The sequence below is a fragment of the Nansenia antarctica genome (assembly GCF_963989245.1).
Source record: "Nansenia antarctica genome assembly, chromosome: 3".
In the NCBI taxonomy this organism is placed as follows: Eukaryota; Metazoa; Chordata; class Actinopteri; order Argentiniformes; family Microstomatidae; genus Nansenia; species Nansenia antarctica.
This window is the reverse complement of record NC_137688.1, coordinates 66,281,281-66,308,103: the sequence shown is the minus strand read 5'-3', so window position 1 is coordinate 66,308,103 and position 26,823 is coordinate 66,281,281. Positions and strand designations below refer to the sequence as shown.

The window sequence follows — 26,823 nt, the reverse complement described above, 5'->3', positions numbered from 1 at the left end:
AGAAAGACCTGGAACACAATGCAATTGTGATAATAAACGTGTTCTTTGTTACTTCTTTAATTAAATTAAAGTGTACCTTTCTATTATCATACAATATTTCCTTGAACATGTAAACTCTATAATCATACAGTTGTCTTTCTATTAGTTGTCTCTGTCATACTGAACTGTTTGTTATCATCCTGAACTATCTCTGTTGCTCACCTCACCTCAGTTCTGTCTCTATTGCTCTCCTCTCCTGTTGTCTGTCTCTCTGTTGCTCTCCTCTCCTGTTGTCTGTCTCTCTGTTGCTCTCCTCTCCTGTTGTCTGTCTCTCTGTTGCTCTCCTCTCCTGTTGTCTGTCCGAATATCGGTTGTTAAGTCGCGACGTGTTTCCGGGTCCAAAGTTGGCTGAGGCGCTGTCTTCGAAATGCCGCAATAATAATAATAATAATAATAATTAATTATATTTATAGAGCGCTTTTCCGAGGCTCAAATACCCTGACAATATGGGGAAAACAGGAAAGTGCTGTGTCCCTTGTTGTATGAATAGATCCCAGTCTAAAAAACGATTAAACTGTAATTCTACCGCTGTGGTATACTGGTATTCTGGTGCGGAGAATTTCTGGTTTGAACCCGGAAATTGCAAAACGTCAAGTTTGACTTCAGACTTAACAACCGGATATTCAGGGCTCTCAAGTCTCACGCATTTTTTTTTATTTTTTTACTACCCCTAGTGGTAGTGGCCCTAGGCTGCAGCCTAGGTAAACCTATAATCTGCGCATGCCCCGACTCCTCCCCTATGTATTTTCACAGTGAATTTTACACACACACAGATAAAATGTTTATTGTATTGGAGGATTTTTAATGAATGCTGATAGGCGCCGACAGAATATCAGCCGCATTTTATGAATAAACAATGTTTATTTTTAAAAATATTTTACAAGTAGCAACTACGAAGTGGGGCTGCGTTGGAAGGTGGGGAAGGTATAAGGTTCAGAGATAGGAAATGTTAGGATATTTATAGCATAGCATAGAGTACAGCACAGTGTTTTATTTGTATAGTATAGTAGAGAGTCTCAGCCCTCCGATTCCTGGGGGTGCACATACAGGATGACTTGTCCTGGAAGAACAACACAACAGCCACCATCAAGAAGGCACAACAGCGGCTCTACAACCTGAGAGTCCTCAGGAAGGAACACATCAAGCAGGAGATAATGGTGGCCTACTACCGCGGCGCAGTGGAGAGCATCCTCACCTACGGCATCTGCAACTGGTTCTCCAGCTGCACAACCGCGGAGAGAAATGCGCTACAGAGAGTCGTGAGAACAGCCCAGAAGATCACCGGCGCCCCCCTCCCCTCTCTGGAAGAGCTGTACAACACACGCTGTCTCAGGAAGGCCTCCAAGATCTCCAGAGACCCAACCCACCCTGGGTACGAACACTTTACCCGGCTGCCCTCGAAAAGGCGGTACAGGACCATGGCCGCAAGGACAAACAGACTGAAGCACAGCTTCTACCCCAGGGCCATCCAGGCCCTGAACACAGCAAAGACCTAGGTTCTGGGCCCTGGACAGTCTGGACGGATTGATGGCAGCTGCTGGACTGAAAAAATCAGGTGTAGTGCTGAGGCACAAATATGTACATTTCTAGCCTGCAAACTGCGACACTTCAAATGAATGTGCAATAACACTATGTGCAATATGACAACCCTAGTCGTCTATCTGTACAGTATAGTATAGTGGATAGTGTACATAGCCTTTATTTATGTAAACCAGCTCCTTCCCTTCTTGTGTTTTTTTTTTCTTTCCTAGCACCAGGGGAGCCACCCCTCCTAAATGTCGTTGTTTGGTACCTGTACTATAGCAATGACAATAAAGACCATTCATTCATATAGTATAGTGGATAGTGTATATAGCCTTTATTTATGTAAACCAGCTCTTTTCCCTTCTTGTTTTTAGTATTTTTTTCCTAGCACCAGGGGAGCCCCCCCTCCTAAATTTCGTTGTATGGTACCTGTACTGTATTAATGACAATAAAGACCATTCATTAATTCATTCATTTTCGGACTTTGTCTACATGTTATGGTACATGTGGTAATACGGTACATGTGTGAAAACTAGGGTTAGGGTTAGGTGCTACGTTGACTTGGTACATGCTGGCATGTCTAACCCTACCCCTACCCCTACCCCTAACCCTAACCCTAACCTTAACTGTAGCACCCTAGCACCTAACCCTAACCCTAGTTTTCCCACATGTACCGTAACATACACACTAAGATTGAGCGGAAACAGGCAGGGGCTCCTACTTCTACTGCCATCTACACGAGTTCTGCTGTACTGAAATTCAACAATTCACCTTTATAGCATGTGACCTCATAGTGTGCTGAAACTAATTAGGGCATAACAGAATCAAATCTATTGTTTTGGTTAAAAGATGTCGGATTAAAACTCCGACATCTCCGGATCCGGTCCATGGGCCTTAGTTGGACCACGTCTGCTCTAGTCCCTTTAACTTCAGACCACGGTCCTAATCATCACTTTGCTCTAGTCCCTTTAACTTCAGACCAATGTCCTAATCATCACTTTGTGTACAGTACATAATGTGTGTGTAATATGATATGAAGTGAATGTTTTCTCTTTCTGTGAATGTGTTTGTGTGTCTGTAGTGAATGCAGTGGATATCTTACTACCACCAGAGCCCCAGACCAGAGCCCAGTTTTCACAAGGTGAGTCTCTTTATCCTGAAGTAGCTAACAGTCTCTCTCCACTGATACTCTCCACAAACCCTGAGATATAATTAGAGAGATCTAGGAGAAGGAGAGACTCATGAAAAACAGGCTCGATATCTTACTCCTCTTATTTCTCTGATTTGGTCTCTGCTCTTCTCCCAGATGCCTGTGAGCTCACACTGGACCCAGACACACCATGCAGTGAATTCGGGAGACACACGCCATGCAGTGAAAATTGGGAAAGACAGGTACCAACCCCAGCCTCCAGAGAGATTCAATAGGGGGTCTCGGTATGTGCTGCGTAGTTATCAATGGTAACAAAGGGTGGGAGCCGCCACCGTTGAAAAAAGTCCTGCCAACCTACTTGCCACCCCAGTTACACAGACCAACTGATATCATTTGTTGTATTTTTATTATTGGATCTTTATTTTATTTTTTTAAACTGTTGCCCCCTATTTCATGCACCCGAATGGTTGCACCCTATTTCACGTGGAGAGATTTGAATTTGCCTGCTGAGCTGTCTCTTGTGCTGTGCGGTGTGCCTGTTCAGGTAATGTTAAATGTGGTTTTAATTAATTATGTTATTACGTTTAGAATTCATTACCTAATGGATATGTTTAGTCAATTAATGGATGTTTTGTTCATCAATGTAACGTTATTTGCTAAGTTATGAAGCGAATAAGTTTTGCAGTTCAGCTGTTAGCACTAGCTAAGTTAGCTAGCTATTTAGCTAGCTAGATATCGTAAGGGTCTCTCTGGACGCTGTTACTGGGAGGTTGAGAGGAGTGGTCAGCAGTGTTGCCAGATTGGTCTGATGTTTACCAGCCCAATAAGTGCTCAAAATCCGCCCAAATTGATAAAAACCAGACCAAATATTATAGCATAGAATATATAATAATTATACATATCAAAAACGAATAGAATAGAGTAAACAAAGGGACTGCTCAAATACCAAAAATAATATTTGTTGATTGTTTCGATTAGCAATGCTGTGTCAAAGTAATGACAATGCTTAGTCTTGTTTCATGTTCAATGCAATGGCAAAATATGATCATGGAAGATAACCTCAATTCAATCATGGTATTATCATATGAAATCCATTTCCATGTGACATCCTCTATAGTCTCAATGAATGTGCCTTTTTAAAACCAACCCCCAATTGAATTGGCAATATAATAAAATGTGTTAATTTTACATTAGCATGGTCTGCAATTAAACACACATTAGCATGGTGATCACAGCATATTTAACACAGTTAACACAGTCTCTGTCAAGTTATTTTAAAACATTTTTTTTCATGGGAAACCAGGCCAAATTCTGTGCACCAGCCCAAGCCCAATTTTACCAGCACAATGCAACCTAAACTAGCCCAATTGGGCTGGAAGGGGTCTTTGGGCCTTGTTGGGGTGACAGTGCTGAGCTGTGTAATATTAGAGCTCCCCATAAGTGAGTGATGCTTTATCATAACCTACTATTCTGTATTCTGTGATTTGGTTTTAAGAGTAATATGTAATTATTTCCCACTTCAATGAATCTCAGAGGGTTGACTCTCAGATTGAGCTCTCTCTGTGAAATCTAGAATCTGAGATTATTGAAGCCCAATCCTGTGATGGTGTCAACAGTCAGAGGATGTTCATATCTGGTCAGACTGGACCTCTATTACATATTCCTGGGGTCAGGTCATCTTCATTTGAATGATCCAATGATTGCAAATAGGACATTTGTTTTCAATGTTTTCTCAATAAACTGTAAAAGAGATTATTTTATTTTTTAGAGATTATTATTATTATTTTCTACATTTAAATGTTTTCCTTGTACAATGTAAATGACCCTAACCATCAAATCAGATGAAACTTTATTTACAATACATACTGTGGCACATTTCATTCACATATGCAGTATAGCCTAACGTGTTTTAATAACCCTGACATATTCAATACAATACAACATGCTTTTATAATCATGTGCTCATTGTGTGTGGATTTATGGCAAATTCTTCTAATTTATTCCATTTTAAATTGAGTCTATAACACCACATAATGTGGAAAATTGAAGGGGTCTTAACACTGTGTATATATATATATATATATATATATATATATATATATATATATACATATACTATCTATTTTAAGAACAGCCTATGGGGGTACCGCATTTTGATGTCCTCCCAGCACCATTAAGCTTTAGCCGAAGTAAATCACAGACCTTGTGTGGAGAAAATCCGTGACCTACAGAATACACTGACTGACCCTGATTTACTTCGGATTATTTTACATAAGGAGTGCTTATCATAGTTAGACCATCACAACGAATTCACACATTAAGGCCTTATGCTGTTGTGAATTGGCCTACATGTATTTCGGTTACCGAGATGGCACGGTCAGCATCCCTGCAGGCTACTCATTTGAGTCGTATAACCTATAGATTAACGCCCTACACGGGTGGTAAATAGAAACACGCCTTTGAGGGAAATATTGAGGTGGCTCTTAAAAGAGCCTTTGGGGATCTACTGTTAGATCAGGGTGGTGATCTTAGGCGCGCTCTCCACGGATACGGCGGGCCAGCTGGATGTCTTTGGGCATGATGGTGACTCTCTTGGCGTGGATGGCGCACAGGTTGGTGTCCTCGAACAGACCAACCAGGTAAGCCTCGCTAGCCTCCTGCAGGGCCATCACAGCAGAGCTCTGGAAGCGCAGGTCGGTCTTGAAATCCTGGGCGATTTCTCTCACCAGGCGCTGGAAGGGCAGCTTGCGGATCAGTAGCTCGGTGGACTTCTGGTAACGACGGATCTCCCTCAGAGCCACGGTGCCGGGCCTGTAACGGTGAGGCTTCTTCACGCCGCCGGTGGCCGGGGCGCTTTTACGGGCAGCCTTGGTGGCGAGCTGCTTCCTGGGGGCTTTGCCGCCGGTGGATTTACGAGCGGTTTGCTTGGTTCTGGCCATGACGATATCTTCCTTCGTTCAGTTGGAGTATAACCAATCTCAACAGAACTTTGTACATTTATAAACCCCCAGTCGTGCCCCGATTGGTTGGCGACTATAGACGAGCTCATTGGCTCGTTGGCGCCTCCTTCTCCGGCTGCCATTGGACACGAGCACCGTCCACAAATTCAAACACTTATACCCTGCCGCGCGCTTCCTTTGTTTGGCCCCTCCCCCAAACCGTTGGCTTCAAAGAGATGTAATTCCGATATCTTTGGTCAATGATAATCTATCCTTTAAATTATTATTTTTTAAAGCCAAAACAAATGTGAAGATACAAAAAAGTATGTAATGTACGACTATATGAATACAAATGAACAAGAACAGTGTAAACATTATGTACAGAGATCAGCGTGGTGCAGACACTTATTTTGTCTTTACGGTGGTTGTGTGCACTTGGACGTCCTTTAATCTCGCTGCTGTTGTGGACATTGTTGTCCTCTATCCTTAATCTAACTTCATCATTGTTGTCCTCTATTCTAAAGCTATAATTTCATCATTGTTGTCCTCTATTCTAAATCTATAATTTCAACATTGTTGTCCTCTAATTTTAATCTAAAGTTTTATAACTAGTTGTCCTCACCCAGTTCATACAAATGATGAACCAACAAACGCAAACTATTATTATGGAAGAACAAGGTCCACTACACAAGGAAAGGGTGATGTTTAAAACCGTAAAAAAGGACTAAACGTTTTTTCAAATGCTGAGGCAGTGACATCACGAGGATGTTTTCTGCCCAACCCTGTGTAATATGTATGGGTGCGTTCTCTGCCTCGTACATGAAATCACAATTAGTGTTCTTCACAACATGAAACACTCATAACGCAGACAAACAGTGGAGGGAGAGATGGACTGCACTTTTGGAGAGAGAAGTGGTTGGCTCTTAAAAGAGCCTTTGGGGTTAAGTAGTGGGGTCAAAGCCGTAGCAGAACTTTTACTTGGCTTTGGCGGGCTTCTCGGTCTTCTTGGGGAGCAGCACTGCCTGGATGTTGGGCAGCACACCGCCCTGAGCGATGGTCACACCGCCCAGCAGTTTGTTCAGCTCCTCGTCGTTACGGACGGCCAGCTGCAGATGACGGGGGATGATACGAGACTTCTTGTTGTCGCGGGCGGCGTTGCCGGCCAACTCCAGGATCTCAGCAGTCAGGTACTCGAGCACGGCGGCCAGGTAAACCGGTGCGCCGGCGCCCACACGATGGGCATAGTTGCCCTTGCGTAGGAGCCTGTGGACACGGCCCACAGGGAACTGAAGCCCAGCGCGAGAAGAGCGGGTCTTTGCCTTTGCTCTGGCCTTGCCTCCAGTTTTGCCTCTCCCTGACATGGTGACGGTTTAGCGGGATCTCAAACAAGATGAAGAAAATAATTTCAGATAACAGTTCCGCCGCTTGGAGCGTCGTTCTTATAGCTCGCCTTGACGGCGTTCATTGGCCACTGGGTCGATGTCACCTCATCCAATCAAGAGACAGAGATTGTGACACTTCTGTCTTTGTGAGTTTCCCTCGCGCGCCAGAAATCGAAGTTTAAATCAAACTCGTCCCACGTAATAATAATAATAATAATAATAATAATAATAATAACTTTATTTGTATAGCGCTCTTCCTGCAAACGTTGCAGCTCAAAGTGCTTTAATCATTATATAATCTTAATTTAATTATTTAGTCATTTAAAGGCACTATTAAAAAGATGGGTTTTTAGTCTTGACTTGAACATATGCGCTGAGGTTGCATCCCTAATGTAAACTGGCAGTGGAGACACAATTTGGGTGCATAAAATGAGAATGCAGCCTCAACAAATCTCTTCTTTTGTACATGTGGTACACAGAGAAAACCAGCGTCAGAAGACCTGACATGACATATTCAATATACTAAAACTAGTATATGCCATAATATAATAATAATAATAATAATATATAATTGATACGTATATAATATGTACATTGTGAAGTGCGTTCCCAGCTCTCTGTAGTACGTTACTCCTGACTGAGCGAAAAGTGTTCTGTTATCTCCCGCCTTTCTGTCCAAATATAACGTATTGGTGTAAAGGAAAGAGGAACTAACTGTATGCAACTTTATCATTATGGACACTGTCATACCCCCACCATCCTCTCCCGCACACAGATCTACCGAGTCACACTTTATAGCGTCAAAGTGTAAACTAGACCTAGATGTCAAATCTCTCATTACTGCTCATTATTTACTCAATAAGTAAAACCATGATTGTCGTGTGTGTAAGTCCGTGGTTGACACTGGTGTAAAATACTAAAATAAACACTCGACTTTTCCTGTCGTCATGGATGATAATGCGTTTTTACGAAAATGTGGGTGGCTCTTAAAAGAGCCTTTTTGTAGTACAAATGGTGCCGGAAAGAACACTTTGAATGTTTACTTCTTCTTTGGGGCTGCCTTCTTTGCCTTGGGCTTCACCGTTTTGGGTTTGGCTACCTTGGGCTTGGCTGCCTTGACGGCCTTTTTGGGGCTCTTAGCCGGAGCCTTCTTGACCGGTGTGGCCTTCTTGACTTTCTTGGGGCTCTTGGTGGCCTTCTTGGTGACTGCCGCGGGCTTCTTTGCCTTCTTGGGAGCCTTCTTGACCGCAGCAGCGGGCTTCTTTGCCTTTTTCGGAGACTTCTTGGCAGCGGCGGGCTTCTTTGTGGCCGCCTTCTTGGGTTTCGGGGTGGCGGCTTTCTTCGCCGGCTTCTTGGCCGCCACGACAGCCTGTTTGTTGAGCTTGAAAGAGCCGGAGGCCCCGGTGCCCTTGAGCTGGAGCAGAGTGCCCTTGGTGACGAGGCTCTTGACGGCGACCTTGACACGGGAGTTGTTCTTCTCCACGTCGTAACCACCGGCCGACAGCGCCTTCTTGAGCGCGGCCAGAGAAACACCGCTCCTCTCCTTGGATGCGGACACGGCCGTCACGATGAGCTCGGCGACGCTGGGGCCAGCTTTCTTGGGCCTGGTTACTGCCTTCTTCTTGGGGCTCTTGGCCGGCGCGGGGGCTGGTGCTGGTGCGACTTCTGCCATGTCTGTAGAAAGTCTCGTTCGTTCCGGTAAACCAACTAGTCTGCAAATCTGCTCTGTGAGAATGAAGCTCAACCCGGAGCAGGGGGCTGTCCTTAAACGCGGCATGAGAACCGTGCAGACTCAGCCATCCCTGCTCAGCAGTCGTAGCTGCCGAAATGTTTGGGCGCCTGTGTTTTCTCCTCGCGAATAACGGGCCAAAAGTCACCCGTGGTGCCGAGTTGAGGTCCAAATGCAAACGGGCCAGCGAGCAGACTTGCCTCCGGTTAGAATAAAGTCATGTGAGCCGCGAAGGCCTCGTGAGTTTTGTTGTGACTCGATCAAAACCCCACCGTTGCACCGTCGGAGGGAGCGGTGCGCACAGCTTTTCCTGTGTTATTTGTCTCCTAAAGTGGCTAAAAGTGCATATGATTGCGACCAGCACTCGTTGTCCAGGTAGCCATGTTGTCTGGCAAGGGAGTACAAAGGTTGAGGGTCCCCCGATGTGGTGCGGGGTGTTATAAATATGAGCTCTTTTGGTGGTCGTGAAACACAGTCGCGGGGATGGGGCTGAGAGCTTGTCCGTATAGGTGATTTTTCAGATGGTGTCCCTCTCCCTCCCATTAAATCTAGACAAGACAGGTGAAAGCCATAGATAGACTATGCTTGCTGCATGTCGATTCTGAGGAATCAATTGCGATATTATCACCAGAATTGTGTTGAGGACATCAGCAGCCTTATGATGAAAATGTTCGGCTACTAAACTAGTTGGTAACTAGCTGAAATTGCAATCATAACTATGTTTGTAAATAAATAAATAATAATAGTAATAAGTAAATTCAATAAATTAAATGTTTATATGTATGTGTTGTTTATCGATGGTGACGTAGTCAGCCTGCCTCCTCTCTCCATGTGTGTGTGGGTCTTTGTGGACCGGGGTGTTTAAATTACATCACATTTGTAATGTAACATAATATAATATAATGGTTCTGCCGCTGCTTGGCTGTCCTTGAGCCTCGTATTAATCGTATTAATATTCACCAATAATACAATAATAGACATAGACAAGACATGCATGACCGAACTCGTTCACATCATTGGTTCTTGAGGTTCTGTCCAGGTAGCTGACTAGTGAGCCTGCATCAACCTTAATGCTATTCAAGTGCAAGAAGATTACATTTGTCTTCGCCGTTTAAGATACACACATCCATCTGCTGTGGAGCAGTAGCAGGCGGTCTGATTCTCCCTGGAGGTGATGGTAGATCCACATGTGAACGCCGTTTAAACTATTATTATATTTTATTATTTCTTTTAAATCCACCTGGCCCGAGAATTTGGCCATGCGTATGTATGCAGTGTAGTCACTCCTGTCCATTATATTAATAGAGGAAACCGTTTTAGACAACTAGTGAGCAACAAACAAGTGAGGAACAAAAAAGGCGCGCAAAACCTCCTGCGCGTTCAAGGACTGGAGTCTTTGAAAATTGTAACATCGAGTAATTGATACATATGCCTTATACATGCTTGTTATGTTATGTATGCTTTCTGCCTGTTTTAACCTGCTGTGGCTTTCACTCCTGTATTACTGTTTTATTTGTGTTTTCTTCCTTGTTATGTAAAGCACTTTGAGACCCTTGGTCTGGGAAAGGTGCTGTATAAATACTGTATAATTGTACTTACTTGTTACAATACACAATTAGTACAGCATATACATTCGACTGATTTGTAGCACGCGAGGTCATCTCACTATGGAATTGCTTTCTTTTTTGATAGGGTGGGTGGCTCTTAAAAGAGCCTTTTGGGGTAAGCAGTACAGACGAAAATCTGTTTACTTGGAGCTGGTGTATTTGGTTACGGCCTTGGTGCCCTCGGACACGGCGTGCTTGGCCAGCTCACCGGGGAGCAGCAGACGCACGGCGGTCTGGATCTCCCTGGAGGTGATGGTAGAACGCTTGTTGTAGTGGGCTAGGCGAGAGGACTCGCCGGCGATGCGCTCGAAGATGTCGTTGACGAAGGAATTCATGATTCCCATGGCCTTGGAGGAGATGCCGGTGTCGGGGTGGACCTGCTTCAGGACCTTGTACACGTAGATGGCATAGCTCTCCTTCCTGGACTTTCTGCGCTTCTTGCCGGTTTTGGTGGCGGTCTTGGTGACGGCTTTCTTGGAGCCCTTCTTGGGCGCTGGCTTCGCAGGTTCTGGCATGTTGATAGTGGCTCGTTACTTCTCAGAAACGAATGAAGAGGCGCAAACGCACACCCGTAATATAAAGGTGGGGCTATGCAAATTAGGCGGCTGCTGACATCCACTTCCAAAGCTCTAGTCTGCCTCGCGGGTAAATACATAATCTGCGCACGCGCGGGCTCCTCCCCCCACCCCTTCCTAACTTTTTCACCCGGCTGTCGGGTTGCCTTGTTTCCGATGGCGATATGAACATGAAAACGTCAAGAGGAAGATTGAGAATGATATACATAGAACACCAAGGGCCGGTTTCACAGACAAGGCTTAAAACTAGTCCTGGACTAAATCACACTTTCAATGTAAAATCTCCATTGAAGATGCTTTTTAGTCCAGGATTAGGCTTAAGCCTTGTCTGTGAAACTGGCCCTAAGTCCCCCAAACTCCCAACCAGCCTAGCGATTACTACCAGGAATTGTCCTTTTGGGATGGTACGACAAGGGCATGCATTATTATTATCACTAGATGCGCAATAGAAAAAGGGGCTGCACTGTGTTGTGTGCGTAATAATCCATAATAACCATCTTTCTAGGGTGCAAATGTGGGATGGTCATTTCTAGTAGTGGAATGCCAAGACTACGCATTTACTTGCGTTGACATTGATTTGGCAACGTATGTTTTTATTCATGACAGCTAAACCCGTTGAATGTACAGGCCTGACAAAATGTGTTATAATAATGGAATCAACTCTCTTGTGTGGAGATGGGTGGCTCTTAAAAGAGCCGTTGTTTTTTGTAGGGGGTGGTTGAGTTTACGAATAGTTTAGCCGCCGAAGCCGTACAGAGTACGTCCCTGGCGTTTCAGAGCGTATACAACATCCATGGCGGTGACGGTCTTCCTCTTGGCATGCTCGGTGTAGGTGACGGCATCACGGATAACGTTCTCAAGGAACACCTTCAGCACACCACGGGTCTCTTCGTAGATCAGACCAGAGATACGCTTCACACCCCCACGGCGAGCCAGGCGGCGAATAGCGGGCTTCGTGATTCCCTGGATGTTATCACGGAGAACCTTGCGATGACGCTTGGCGCCTCCTTTTCCGAGTCCCTTTCCTCCTTTTCCTCTTCCAGACATGTTGAGTTCAGTAAGATTATGAACTCGGTGAAGTTGTGGGTTGAATTTATCTCAGCTACGAGGACGTGATTGAGACCAGGCTGTACAGGAACCGCGCGCTATCGCTTGCCTCTTTTTTTCTTTTTTCTTGTGGGGGATTTTTGTCGAGGGAGGAGCTTCTGCTAGGGACAACGTTTGGCATTATGGGCATTATTGAAGCAAAAGGACATCGCGCACACACACACACACACACACACACACACACACACACACACACACACACACACACACACACACACACACAATCAGTAAAAGAACATAACATTAATCAAGATGTTTGGAATGGTAAGATTGACTCCTTACAACAGCACATGGTCAAATTTAGACACTATTATGACTGCAACCATTTCAATCTTTTAGCAATGTTGTAGTAGGAAATGTAGGCTCAACTGATCTATTTTGTGGAGCTCTGCCCCATAGGAGAGCTCTGCTCCTATTGGTTTACTCCTATAGGTAGCCAATGACTGAATTATTTATTGATTTATTCAGGGGGGGTGAGAGAGACTGTTTTGCCCTGCCCGGTAAAGACAAGGGCACTCTGAGAGGAGATTGCGAATCTGCTGGCAAAGGGTGCAATGGTCCTAGTCCCCAGGGACCAGTGGTTTGTACTCCCCCTCAATCTGCTGGAGCTTGAGGCAGTCAGACTGATTGCTCAGCTCAACTGCTAAAAAAAAACACTTCCCACCTACACTTAATTTCCCGCCTATTTGCACACGCCTTATATGGCTCTCCCACTCTATCTCTTCTGATCTCTTCTTTCTCCTCCCAAAATGAGAGAGAGATAGAGATGTACTAATTAAAAGTCACTCAGACCAGTTGCACCGTGGAGTCATCCTTAACTAGCCTAAACCTGTCATAGCTGACCATTAGAGGAGGGGGAAAGCACACACTGAAATATCTTATTGTACGGCTCCTACAAGGACAATTTAAGGATTTACTAAACTGCTGTGCAGGTAACAGCTGCCGTTATAAGCTGTTATCCAACTTGTTATGGTCTGTGTGCATCCTGCTCTGTTATCAGTTCAAATAGCCATACCTTTCAGATACACATTTAATAGATACACAGACAGCTGACTGCACCTTACATGAATGTACCCGCTTTGTCTCAGTGTTTGTGAGGTCAACATGAGCCCACGTTCTTCAGTACAGGCCTATTGTAAATGCAAATTCCCAATATTTGGTATTGTAAATGTAAATGTAAATGTATTGCACACACACACACACACACACACACACACACACCTTTACCTGGAACACAACACAGAGGGGACTTTCAACCCCATAGTGGTGTTGTACTTGTCTTGTTTATGGTTATAGTTTATGAGGCACTGAGGTCAGGAGTCCTTCCTGCTTGTAACAACTGAGGGGGAGAGGTAAATCAGAGGAAGGAAAGTAAAGGAGAGAGGGAGTGAGAAGGAAAGAGAGAGAAAAATACATAGCAAAGGTAAAAGAGAGATAGGGAGAGAGAGAGAGAGAGAGTGTGTGTGTGTGTGTAGCAGCATTTAGAAACTCTACACTGGCTTCCTGTTAAGTTCAGAATAGTTTTCAAGATCCTTCTGCTTGTTTATAAAGCTCTCACTGGCACAGCACCAGAATATCTGAAAGATCTTTTGCTAGTATATCAGCCCATCTCCCAGTCCCTCCCAGTCCCTCCTAGTCCCTCCCAGTCCCTCCCCGTCTTTCCCAGTCCCTCCCAGTCCCTCCCAGTCTCCCCCAGTCTCTCCCAGTCCCTCCCAGTCCCTCCCAGTCCCTCCCAGTCTCTCCCAGTCCCTCCCAGTCCCTCCCAGTCCCTCCCAGTCTCTCACAGTCCCTCCCAGTCCCTCCCAGTCCCTCCCAGTCTCTCACAGTCTCTCCCAGTCCCTCCCAGTCCCTCCCAGTCCCTCCCAGTCCCTCCCAGTCTTTCCCAGTCCCTCTCAGTCTCTCCCAGTCTCTCCCAGTCTCTCCCAGTCCCTCCCAGTCTTTCCCAGTCCACAGGGGAGGCTGGTTCATTAGGGCAATTGGACAATGCCCCACCAAAGGGAGAAGAGAGAGATTTTTTTTTCTATGACTTCTAGACAGTGTTGCTTCTGAATATCATAGTCCAATCAGCTAGTGTTCTGTGGAGTATATCATAGTCCAATCAGCTAGTGTTCTGTGGAGTATATTCCAATCAGCTTCAAGTCCCGCCCCTTTCAGTGCAACTTTCATTCTACTCGAAATTGCACTAGGCTGTTCTCGTAGACTTACATGTAAATCTATTTTGGTAACTTCAGGCCATTCGGGCATTCTCTATGGGATTTTGGGACATGCACAAAGAATCGTACGTGCTTACGTCATGTCATACGGCGTAGCTTTAGACGAGCTGACGCAGTCTTCAAAAAACATGCCGTCCAAAGCTTCACAAGCAGCATGCAGGCCATAAGGTAAGATCAAAAAATATAGTTTGTACCTTCTCCGTAATATAGAACTTTGTAATAATCAAATGTATGCATGCTATGATGAATGGGAAAGGCTAGTAGTAGTAGTAGGCTTATAACAATGAGTTGAATTAAAATTAGGGCTTGCCCGAGTAATTGGAGTAGGATATTCCACTATTCATTTGGTAGGTTGCTATGCGAAGCTTCTTTTTTGCAACAAAACTTTGCATTTAATTTATTATGTTACATTATATTAATATGTAGTTACTTAATGTAATGTAGTATATTACATTTATCAAACTATACAATACATTTTGTCAGCGAATTACAACTAAGCATTTTTTTTTAGATATATGTATTAGGCTAATATATAGAACATGTCTAAAAATGTCTGAGGTTTAATTTGTGAATAGATAGACCTACATATTTCTATTCAAGAATAAGCATATCTACCTAAATAGCTCCAAGATATCTAAGTGGTCGGGAGTGACTCATGTCCACAGCCTGTTAAAGCTAAAGTCAACTGTTATACTTAAAACAGATCCCTCTCTCCTGGAGACCTTAAATCATCGTTAGACTACATTTCAGAAATTACTGTAGATACAATTACAACTACAAGACAGCAGATTGTTCAGCTACATTTTCTTATTTGAAATCGTAACACTGTTGGTCTGTCTGCCTTCAGGGACCAAAGCTCATCTCAAGAGCAGCAGCAAGAAGCCACAGGAACCAGAACATCAAGGAGGGTCTTGGGAGAAGAAGAGAAGCAGAGGCTGTCTAAAGAGGTAGGTCCAAGTTTTGAAACACAGTGTTGGAAAATCACCACCAATCAGAGTTACATTCAGGGATTGGATGGTAGCAGTCTTTATTCAGTGTTGTACTTCCAAAGTGCTTATTTCCACATTTTCTTTCACACCCCATACTTTTGACAGATCTGCGACACAATCCTGGCCCACTCCAAAGAAAGGTTTTCTTTCACCAACCACCTTGTGAGTGCCACGCTGCTCCAAGGAGAGATGTTCCAACAGCACTGCCATGCATTCCCTGTTGAGCAGGGGAGGCTGGTTCATTAGGGGCAATTGGACAATGCCCCACCAAAGGGAGAAGAGAGAGATTTTTTTTCTATGACTTCTAGACAGTGTTGCTTCTGAATATCATAGTCCAATCAGCTAGTGTTCTGTGGAGTATATCATAGTCCAATCAGCTAGTGTTCTGTGGAGTATGTTCCAATCAGCTTCAAGTCCCGCCCCTTTCGGGGCAACTTTCAGTCTACTCGAAATTGCACTAGGCTGTTCTCGTAGACTTGCATGTAAAATCTATTTTGGTAACTTCAGGCCATTCGGTCAATTGTCTATGGGGTTTTGGGACATGCACAAAGAATCGTACGTGCTGACGTCATGTCCGGCGTCACGTTCGTTCACCTGGTGCTTCACCATCGCTATGGCGGCTAGTAATGTTCTGAACAACTAACAGTAAAGGAATTAGGACCACCCAGACCAAATTTAATTATAAAGCAAGTTTATACAAAGGCAGGGAAAATGGGAAAATCGTATAACCGAGGATTTAGGAGGATTTCTTTCTGTAAATAAATTGAACAAATGGATTAGAAGGAGGCATCTTTTGTTCCCAACTTGAGGATATTACAACTGGACCTATTACCGAAGTCAAACTTCGTTTGTGGTCGCAATCTCCGCACCGGCTGTGTTTAGCCTGCTACTGTTGGTGTTTTGCGAAGCCAGAATACACAAACTCGACCTGAAGGTAAGAGAGTCAGCTAAGATAAAAGCTACTTCAAACATTTAGTAATATCGTCAGCATGGTACGTTTTCTATTGTCGTCTTTTAGCTTGTTTGTTTATGTATTCAGCACACGCACACACACACACACACACACACACACACACTCACACTCACACACTCACTAGAGGGGATGAAGAGGTCTGTACAGGGGGGTAGGGGGGATGAAGAGGTCTGTACAGGGGGGTAGAGGGGATAAAGAGGTCTGTACAGGGGGGTAGAGGGGATGAAGAGGTCTGTACAGGGGGGTAGAGGGGATGAAGAGGTCTGTACAGGGGGGTAGGGGGGATGAAGAGGTCTGTACAGGGGGGTAGGGGGGATGAGGAGGTATGTAGAGGTGGGTAGGGGGGATGAAGAGGTCTGTACAGGGGGGTAGAGGGGATGAAGAGGTCTGTAGAGGTGGGTAGGGGGGATGAAGAGGTCTGTACAGGGGGGTAGAGGGGATGAAGAGGTCTGTACAGGGGGGTAGAGGGGATGAAGAGGTCTGTAGAGGTGGGTAGGGGGGATGAAGAGGTCTGTACAGGGGGGTAGAGGGGATGAAGAGGTCTGTACAGGGGGGTAGAGGGGATGAAGAGGTCTGTACAGGGGGGTAGAGGGGATGGAGAGGTCTGTACAGGGGGGTAGGGGGGATGAGGAGGTATGTATAGGGGGGTAGAGGGGATGAAGAGGTCTGTACAGGGGGGTAGAGGGGATGGAGAGGTCTGTACAGGGGGGTAGGGGGGATGAGGAGGTATGTACAGGGGGGTAGAGGGGATGAAGAGGTCTGTACAGGGGGGTAGGGGGGATGAGGAGGTATGTACAGGGGGGTAGAGGGGATGAAGAGGTCTGTAGAGGAGGGTAGAGGGGATGGAGAGGTCTGTACAGGGGGTAGAGGGGATGGAGAGGTCTGTAGAGGTGGGTAGAGGGGATGTAGAGGTGGGTAGAGGTGATGAAGAGGTGGGTAGAGGGGATGAAGAGGTCTGTACAGGGGGGTAGAGGGGATGAAGAGGTCTGTAGAGGTGGGTAGAGGGGATGAAGAGGTCTGTACAGGGGGGTAGAGGGGATGGCGAGGTCTGTACAGGGGGGTAGAGCTATTCTCATGCTAAAATCGACTGTAAATCCAGATTTTAAAGTTGATATTCTTCCCCGTGGAGCATGCCCCCATAACCTGTGCCCCACCCAAAATGTTTAGCACCAGCCGCCACTGCTGTTGAGGCTCTGAACACCACTGTCAAGGCATACCCCATGCTGAACCAGGTGAAGCTCAAGACTGAGCTGTCCCTTGTCTATGAGAGTGCTGAGTTCAAGGGCTGCTCTGGTGCACTGGCACTGTACCAGGTTCTACACAGGTACAACCTCCAGGAGACTTTCTCTGAGACTGTAGCTCTGTTGAACATCCTAATTACCACTCCCATGACAACAGCTGAAGCTGAGAGGTGTTTCTCGATCCTTAAGAGAATCAAGAACTTCCTGCGAAACACAATGGGCCAGGAGCGCCTGAATGCACTGGCCATGCTTTCAATGGAGAGGGAACTAGTCAGGAAGATGCCTGATTTTAATGAGAGGGTCATTGATTGTTTTGCTGCTTTGAAAGAGAGACGAGCTAAATTTCAATACAAGTGAGCAGTATGTATGCCGTCCATATTTTGTATTTTGTAGTATGTAAATAGTTTTATCCATCCATTGCACATTATCAGCCCCTGTGCCACTGCTCTTTATCCTGGATTTGCTGCACCTAAAATAAAATATGTGATAACTGAATACCAATGGCTGTGAGAGTCAATTTATTTAAGCCCGCTGATTTAGGTGAATTTACCCTTGAACGTGTCACCTTAACCATCAACGCAACAATTGCCCCCCCTGAGAGATTTGGCAGGAGCCGCCACTGCCCTCCCAGTCCCTCCCAGTGCCTCCCGGTCCCTCCCAGTCCCTCCCAGTCCCTCCCAGTGCCTCCCGGTCCCTCCCAGTCTCTCCCAGTCTCTCCCAGTCCCTCCCAGTCTCTCCCAGTCCCCCCCAGTCTTTCCCAGTCCCTCTCAGTCTCTCCCAGTCCCTCCCAGTCTTTCCCAGTCTCTCCCAGTCCCTCCCAGTCCCTCCCAGTCTTTCCCAGTCCCTCTCAGTCCCTCCCAGTCCCTCCCAGTCCCTCCCAGTCTCTCCCAGTCCCTCCCAGTCTCTCCCAGTCCCTCCCAGTCTCTCCCAGTCTCTCCCAGTCCCTCCCAGTCTCTCCCAGTCTCTCCCAGTCCCTCCCAGTCCCTCCCAGTCCCTCCCAGTCCCTCTCAGTCCCTCCCAGTCCCTCCCAGTCCCTCTCAGTCTTTCCCAGTCCCTCCCAGTCCCTCCCAGTCTCTCCCAGTCCCTCCCAGTCCCTCCCAGTCTGTCTCAGTCTCTCCCAGTCCCTCCCAGTCCCTCCCAGTCCATCCCAGTGCCACCCAGTCCCTCCCAGTCCCCTTCCAGTCTCTCCCAGTCTTTCCCAGTCCCCTCCCAGTCTCTCCCAGTCTCTCCCAGTCCCTCCCAGTCCCCTCCCAGTCCCTCCCAGTCCCTCCCAGTCTCTCCCAGTCCCTCCCAGTCCATCCCAGTCCCCTCCCAGTCCATCCCAGTCCCTCCCAGTCCATCCCAGTCCCCTCCCAGTCCATCCCAGTCCCTCCCAGTCCCTCCCAGTCCATCCCAGTCCCTCCCAGTCTCTCCCAGTCCCTCCCAGTCCCTCCCAGTCTCTCCCAGTCCCTCCCAGTCCATCCCAGTCCCCTCCCAGTCCATCCCAGTCCCTCCCAGTCTCTCCCAGTCCATCCCAGTCCCTCCCAGTCCATCCCAGTCCCTTTCAGTCTCTCCCAGTCTCTCCCAGTCTCTCCCAGTCCCTCCCAGTCCCTCCCAGTCCCTCCCAGTCCCTCCCAGTCCCTCCCAGTCTCTCCCAGTCCCTCCCAGTCCATCCCAGTCCCCTCCCAGTCCATCCCAGTCCCTCCCAGTCCCTCCCAGTCCATCCCAGTCCCCTCCCAGTCCCTCCCAGTCCCTCTCAGTCCCTCCCAGTCTCTCCCAGTCTCTCCCAGTCCCTCCAAGTCCCTCTCAGTCTCTCCCAGTCCCTCCCAGTCTCTCCCAGTCTCTCCCAGTCTCTCCCAGTCTCTCCCAGTCTCTCCCAGTCTCTCCCAGTCTCTCCCAGTCCCTCCCCTGGTCTTCTGACGCTGGTTTTCTCTGTGTACCACATGTACAAAAGAAGAGATTTGGTGAGGCTGCATTCTCATTTTATGCTCCCAAATTGTGGAATGCACTGCCAGTTTACATTAGGGATGCAACCTCAGCAAATATTTTCAAGTCAAGACTAAAAACCCATATTTTTTATATTGCCTTTAAATGACTAAATGATTAAATGATGATTATATAATGATTAAAGTACTTTGAGCTGCAACTTTTGCAGGAAAAGTGCTATACAAATAATGGTTATTATTATTAACAAAATGCAGCATATCAACGGACAGATTCGCTTAATAAAAACAGCATACGGTCACACAATCACGTCGAAGAGATGGCTTCCTAAAAGATTAACGTAGTTAAAAACAGGTCCATGGTCAACCATAAATCAATCCATAAATATAATAACATGATCAAGTTTCATTATATAATTATAATAACATGATCACGTTTCATTATATAATTATAATAACATGATAAAGTTTCATATAATTACATTAGTAGCCTACTAATAACAATAAATATATTATCAACAATATAACACAGAGAAAAAGGGTTTGGCTACATGCATACGGTACATGCAACTATCTGTGTATCTACTTATCAGTGGCGGCTGGCCGATAGAGGGCGCTACTCCACCTTCAGCTCCTAGTTCCCCACCTTCACTTCCTAGTTGCGATTTGTAAAAGTTTATTTTTTAAATAAACATTGTTTATTCACAAAATGCGGCTGATATTCTGTCGGCGCCTATCAGCATTCATTAAAAATCCTCCAATACAATAAACATTTGATCTGTGTGTGTGTAAAATTCACTGTTAAAATACATAGGGGGAGGCGTCGGGGCGCCGGTCAATGCAAGTCTATGACAGGCCGAATACTTTTTGCTTACACGTGAGCTGTAGCAGCGCTCCAATTGTCTGTCTCCTATTTCTAGGCCGGGGCGCAAAAATGTACGTCCTGAATATCCGGTTTTTATGTCTGACGTCAAACGTGACGTTTTGCAATTTCCAGCTTTTACAAAAAAATAAAACAATGTGGTGGTCTGTAAACTGTGCAGAAATGAAATGGCCTATCACAGGAGTACATCTGCAATGAACGAGCACCTCAAGCGAAAGCATCCTGGAGCTCTTTGTGAAGACAGCCGCAAGATACCACATTAAGTCAGCGTTGTATTTCTGTTCACTTTTCCGGCCGTGTATGAGTGAAAAATGGATAGCTACTAGCTAATGTTACACAAGCAATGTAGCTCACCACAGTTTGTATGTCTTGTCTTCTGGTGTTAGTAATAATATAGAAAAAAGAATCTATTGCCTCTAAAATCACCACGAACAGAACGGCGGAGGTACGGGTAAACGTGCGCGTGCACGCGGAAAAAAAATCGTGCACGCGGAAAAAAAATGCGCGCGCTATGCGCGCGAAAGACGACCCCCCCGCCACTAATGTGAAAATCCTGGAGGAAACACTGCTGTGCCCCACCCAACACTTTTAGCACCAGCCGCCACTGCTACTTATGTCTAGGTCAGGGGTCGGCAACCCCGGCTCTTTTGCCCATCTTCAGTGGCTCCCTGTGGCTTTGACCACAAATGGAAATTAACAACGATTATTTATTTTTTACGTTGCCGTGGTGTCTCTCCTTGAACTACAACTCCCTGCTTACGTAATGTTGTACGAGGGCCAATAGGATTCGGATATGTTGGCACATGACTAGTATTTTGACTGGACCCAACATGAGACTGGATGTGACAGGTTTTTTTCAAGAGTAGACCTATATCCACAGGGATTGACGAAGTACTGCGGCAGGCAAAGCAAGAAACTATCCACATTGTCTACAACTTTGTGGCTAGATTTATAGACGCACATCGGCGACGCACATCGATGAACGGGAGCTTCCCAGTGAGCGCTATTTGCCTACTTTTAAATGCAAAAAGCGGCTTGTCTTTAGCTCAAACCGTTTCCGAATTATGAACTTCTAAAGAAGGTATGATATTTGGGAGCGCCGGCGTTCCTGTGGGTGAAAAGAGGACGAGGGAGGCTAGTTTTCATTTGGTACTGTAGTCTACAGTCTGTAGATGTGTCTATTTTTTGGCTGACGATCTCTTGGTTTGCTCACTTCCTCTGGATGAAATTACAAACGTATCCATATTTTTTCTCAGGCTAGTATAGCCAGATAAAAGTATCAACCCACCAGAATACACGAAATTGCATCTACTCTGTTAAAAAAATGTTTGGGGGGAACCCCCCAGACTCCCTTTACGCTATCCTAGTGTTTCACTTTTGTAAAGCACAATACGTTTGCATTCGGTTGTATGCATATGTGCTAAGGCTTATGTATTTGTAGCCTACTATTTTGATAGTAGGCTAATATATAGACACTTATACACAGCATGTGTTGCCTTCATTATAAGGCTTATATAAGGCTTTAAATTTTTTGCGGCTCCAGACAGATTCGTTTTTTTGTTTTTTGGTCCAATATGGCTCTTTCAACATTTAAGGTTGCCGACCCCTGGTCTAGGTCAATGTGTGTGAAAAAGGTACGGCTATCAAATGTTTTTGATTATCATGCGTGTTGCTGTCAGTGACGGGGAAAAGTGGGAAAAGTAACAACAACAAAAAACGAAAGTTGGCAGCAGTTAAGTAAGTTTCGATTTTCAATTACCTGCAACGGGAGGGGCCACCAGGTGGAGGGTGTATCGTGCAATATTTAAATGCAATACACACATCGGAATGCAATACACACATCGGAATGCAATACACGTGTAACACTAAATACAATGCAAAAATACGGCATATTTGTGCCAAAATAAAATCAATGTGTATTACATTTGAGCGCAGCGTATTACATTTGGTCATGAGTGTATTCCATTGAGCATGTGTATTACATTTGGTCACGAGTGTATTCCATTGAGCATGTGTATTACATTTGAGCGCAGCGTATTACATTTGGTCATGAGTGTATTCCATTCGAGTGTCGGTGTACTCATTTGCATTGCTTTTCGATATCCAGTGTAATTTGCATTGTATTGCATTCGAGTGTTGGGTACTAATTTGAATTGCTTTTCGATATCCGATGTAATTTGCATTGTATTGCATTCCGATGTACAGGTAGGTACCATATTTTCCTTCCGGTTCCGGCCATAGGTTCTGCCCTTTCCGGCCATAGGATTCGCGATGCCAACGATGACGACGAAGACCCATCTTTAAATACCACATTCGCTCTTGGAAAATGTCACTACAGTTTCTGTAATAGCTTATTAATAAAGATTCGAAAAATTATGCTGACCATCGTATTATCTTAGTTTAATGTCATTTCAATGCATCATAGAACTTTTATTTACAACAAGCATAACACAAAAATCGCTATTATGCACCGTCTTTGCCCGTGAATAACACCGGCTGTGAAGGTGGTACAAACACAATACTCCTTTGCTAACTTCACCATCGGTATACGGTCATTTTGAGCCCTTAACCACCGCGCTGACACCCCGAGATGATATGCTTTTAACCTTAAACTCAATGAACCGGGCTTTCACCCGCTGCTGTTATCAGCACCGCTTGCTGCTGGACGAAACTCCCGTTGACAGCGGGGCGAGATAATATTTCTACCCGGGAATTCGCTCCGCGCTGTGTCGACGGTGATAGGAGTGTAGGATCGACACCATTCAAATGGTTTTGGATTCCCTGTCCTCTCCTCTAACCGGACACATTTGAATTGTTATCCTTACCCACGGTGAATCAAAGTTATTAACCCGCAAAGGGTGCCTCCGGGCACCGTCTTTGCCCGTGAATAACACCGGCTATGGAGGTGGTACAAACACAATACTATTTTTGCTAACTTCACCATCGGTATACGGTCATTTTGAGCCCTTAACCACCGCACTGACACCCCGAGAAGATATGCTTTTAACCTGAAACTCAATGAACCGGGAGTTCACCAACTGCTCTAAGTCATGGAGGATATCAGTGGGGGGACAGACAATTTCTACCCGGGAATTCGCTCCGCGCTGTGTCAACCGTGATACGAGTGTCGTATCGACACCATTCAAATTATTTTGGATTCCCTGTCCTCTCCCCTCTTGGGACACGTTTGAATTTTTACCGTAACCCACGGTACACCAAAGTTATTAACCCGAAAAGGGTGCCTCCGGGCACCGTCTTTGCCCGTTAATAACACCGGCTATGAAGCGGCTAAAAATACAAGACTATGCTGGATAACTCCACCATCGGTATACGGTCATTTTGAGCCCTGAACCACCGTGGTGCCACCCCGAGAAGTGAACCGGGAGTAAACTCAATATACCGGGAGTTCAACATGCCGTCAAGTGCTTAACTTCACCCCGAGCAGTGTCGACATCGATGGGTGTCTCCAATCGACTCCACTCGAGGTGATTTACGATCCCGCCCCTCTCCCCTGTCCGGACACATTTGAATTTTCACCGTAAGCCCCGTTAAAACGGCACCGTCTTTGTCCAATAATAACACCGGCTAGGAATGTGGTAAAAATACAAGACTATGCTGGCTCACTCCAACATCGCTATACGGTCATTTTAAGCCATCAACCACCCCGCTGGCACCCCGGGAAGTAATGTTTCGAACCCCGAGAGCATGCATAAATGTCTATCCGAAAAGAGTACACTCTCATCGGCCTCTGCACGCGCCTCTCCTCGGTAACGTGGAGGTACGAAAAGCTTACAGCACCGTGTATTCCAAGGCGGTCTCCCATCCAGGTACTAACACGGCCCAACCCTGCTTAGCTTCCGAGGTCGGACGAGATCGGGCGTATTTTTATTTTTTATCAAAAATACATTTCACAGATAATTTTTTCAGTCTGTTATTTACAATTATTCACAAACACATACAGATACGATACGTAAATAACACAGTGAGACATGACAGACAGCACAACACAAAATGTGGGACAGACATAGAATAGACAAAAAAGACGACAACAAAAAAGACCAAGTAGCATACCAGGTCTTATCTATGCCTGGCAGCCCTTGGTCAAATCAGAAAAATCAGAAAATCAACATAACAAATAAACCATATGCAAAATAATCCAAACAAAGAAACAATAAAGAATGCTACAACAAATAAAGAAATGATAAAACAATAAAGAATGATAAAGCAAAAGATACGACACATAAAAAAACGGGTGATTCATGACAGACAGCGCAAAAAGTGGGACAGACACAACCCTAACCCTAACCCTAAACCCTAAACCTAAACCAGAATAGACAAAACCAACATGAGACCAAGTAGCATACCAGGTCTTATCTATGCCTGGCAGCCCTTGGTCAACTTAGAAAAATCATAAAACTGTCACAGTTCCGCCCCCAGCTCCGCCCCCGGCTCATCAGCCGGCTATCAGTGGCGCCAGGTGTGGCCGATTAAGACCGCGACTGGTTCCAGTCAACGCCAGATCGTAGCCACTTAATGGTTGGTCCCAGTGTTCGTTCCCTCTACTCTATACGTTACCCGTTACCCTAGCCTAACCCTATTCTCCCTGTTCCCCGTTAAAGGATTCCCTGCCTGCCGACCTCCTGCCTGTCTGACTACCTGCCTACCTGCCTGACCTCCTGCCTGTCTGACTACCTGCCTACCTGCCTGACCCCCTGCCTGTCTGCCGACCACTCTACCTGCCTGACCCCCTGCCTGTCTGCCGACCACTCCGCCTGCCTAATCCCCTGCCTGTCTGCCGACCACTCCGCCTGCCTGACCCCAGCCTGTCTGACTACCTGCCTACCTGCCTGACCTCCTGCCTGTCCGACTACCTGCCTACCTGCCCGACCCCCTGCCGGTTCTACCTACCTCCAGCCTGATTCCCCTAAACACCCCAACCCTACAATAAATATCTATTATTGTTGCACTACCTGTTCTCCGTTGTCTGCTTCTGGGTTCCGCCCTCTGGTCGTGACAGTACGATCTGGCCATGTCGAACCCAGCAGACACCGAGACAGTCCGTCGGGACCGGTCCCGATCGTACTCTAAGCGCCGAAGCAGATCTGGATCCCAAGCACACTCAAGGTCCAGAAGCCCAGTGCGCAGGTCCAGTAATTACACCGCGTTGGAGAGACACGACTCCCTCCTACAGGAGATTGTGGCGAGGCTCCGTGACTTTAACACAACTCTGACCAGTTTCCAGGACACGGGAGTAGCCGCCGTTGCTAATGCTACACCGACCGCCCCCCAGCGCCTGCCCGCTCCTGTGATCCGAGAGCGCCGGGTCCCCATGCCGGATCGTTACGACGGCAAACAGGGTTGCTGCCGTTCGTTCCTCATGCAGTGTGAGCTAGTGTTAGAACAACAGCCTACGTCCTTCTCCACAGACCGTGGTCGGGTTTACCTGGTAATCGGTCTCCTCCGTGGGGCCGCTCTGGAGTGGGCGTCGGCGCTGTGGGAGAGACGGGACCCGCTCATTGCTTCCTACGCAGCCTTCTCCGGTGAGATGAGGAAAATATTTTATCATTCGATCCGGGGACAGGACGCTTCCAAACGCCTTCTCGCCCTCCGTCAGGACACTCGGAGTGTAGCTGACTATTCTATTAGTTTCCGCACCCTGGCAGCTGAGAGTGGGTGGAACGATGCAGCCCTCATCGCGGCGTTCACCGGTGGACTCGCGGAGACCATCAAGGACGAGCTGGTGTCACATCCGGAGTCCTCCGATCTGGATGGATTAATCTCCCTGGCTATCAGAGTGGATAATCGCCTAACAGAACGGAGACGGGAACGCGGAAGTCGTTCCCCCGTTAACTTCGTCACCCGGCGTGCTTCGTTTTCTCTAGACCCAATTAATTATTCTCGCCCTTTTCAGCCCGACGTCACTCCTAGAGAGGAGATGTCCTCTGTCCCCGAACCTATGCAGCTTGGTCGGATGCGTCTCAGCCAGGAGGAGCGCCGCCGGCTTTTGGAGAACAACAGCTGCCTTTACTGTGGGGAGCTTGGACATTACCTCTCCACCTGTCCCACTCGGCCGTTAAACCGGCAGGCTCGTTAGGAGAGGGGAGGACCCTAACGAGCCGTTCTGCTATCTCTGCCTCTCCCCGCACCCGGACCCAGCTCAACGCCACTATCACCGTTAAAGGTCAGTCCACTGTGTTCCCTGCTCTCATTGACTCTGGTGCTGATGGCAATTTTATGGATGTGTCTCTGGTGGAGCAGTTAGGTCTCTCCACCAGTCCCCTAGACGTGCCCCTAGAGGCCATCGCTTTGGATGGCAGGCTCCTCGCCAAGGTTACGGATAGGACGGAGCCTGTGTCAATGTTACTGTCCGGCAACCACCAGGAGGAGGTGAGTTTTTTCATCACATGCACTCCCCATGCTCCCATTGTTCTGGGTCACCCCTGGCTGGCTAGACATAACCCTAATATCAACTGGGCCCATCCCAGGGTAGATAGTTGGAGCCTCGAGTGTCATGCCACCTGCCTTCGGTCCGCTGTGTCAACTTCTGTTT

General features: G+C 46.5%; 5 protein-coding genes across 6 annotated transcripts in view; all 5 read right to left on the bottom strand.

The window, feature by feature from the left end:
• Positions 1–8,706, bottom strand: part of LOC308152853 (histone H1-like) — a gene marked incomplete at both ends in the record, with an annotated part of 103,305 nt that extends 94,599 nt beyond the window's left edge. The window contains one exon of one of the 2 annotated variants that reach the window (XM_080525921.1): positions 8,104–8,706. In XM_080525921.1, coding sequence (XP_080382047.1) covers positions 8,104–8,706 — 603 coding nt within the window. Of the gene's footprint in view, positions 1–8,073 lie in introns of those variants that run through there. The other variant, XM_080525922.1, reaches the window with a different exon arrangement.
• Positions 5,242–5,652, bottom strand: LOC308152868 (histone H3.2; the record flags this gene model as incomplete). The annotated part of the gene is made up of 1 exon (XM_080525940.1): positions 5,242–5,652. The coding sequence occupies one exon, from the start codon at positions 5,650–5,652 to the stop codon at positions 5,242–5,244; it is 411 nt and encodes a 136-aa protein (XP_080382066.1).
• Positions 6,627–7,013, bottom strand: LOC308152897 (histone H2A-like; the record flags this gene model as incomplete). Its single annotated transcript, XM_080525969.1, has 1 exon — positions 6,627–7,013. The coding sequence occupies one exon, from the start codon at positions 7,011–7,013 to the stop codon at positions 6,627–6,629; it is 387 nt and encodes a 128-aa protein (XP_080382095.1).
• A 1,804-nt stretch (positions 8,707–10,510) lies between the features above and the next one.
• Positions 10,511–10,888, bottom strand: LOC308152945 (histone H2B-like; the record flags this gene model as incomplete). Its single annotated transcript, XM_080526017.1, has 1 exon — positions 10,511–10,888. The coding sequence occupies exon 1, from the start codon at positions 10,883–10,885 to the stop codon at positions 10,511–10,513; it is 375 nt and encodes a 124-aa protein (XP_080382143.1). The 5' UTR covers positions 10,886–10,888.
• Positions 10,889–11,680: 792 nt separating this feature from the next.
• Positions 11,681–11,992, bottom strand: LOC308152928 (histone H4; the record flags this gene model as incomplete). Its single annotated transcript, XM_080526000.1, has 1 exon — positions 11,681–11,992. The coding sequence occupies one exon, from the start codon at positions 11,990–11,992 to the stop codon at positions 11,681–11,683; it is 312 nt and encodes a 103-aa protein (XP_080382126.1).
• Between the last annotated feature and the right edge of the window lie 14,831 nt (positions 11,993–26,823).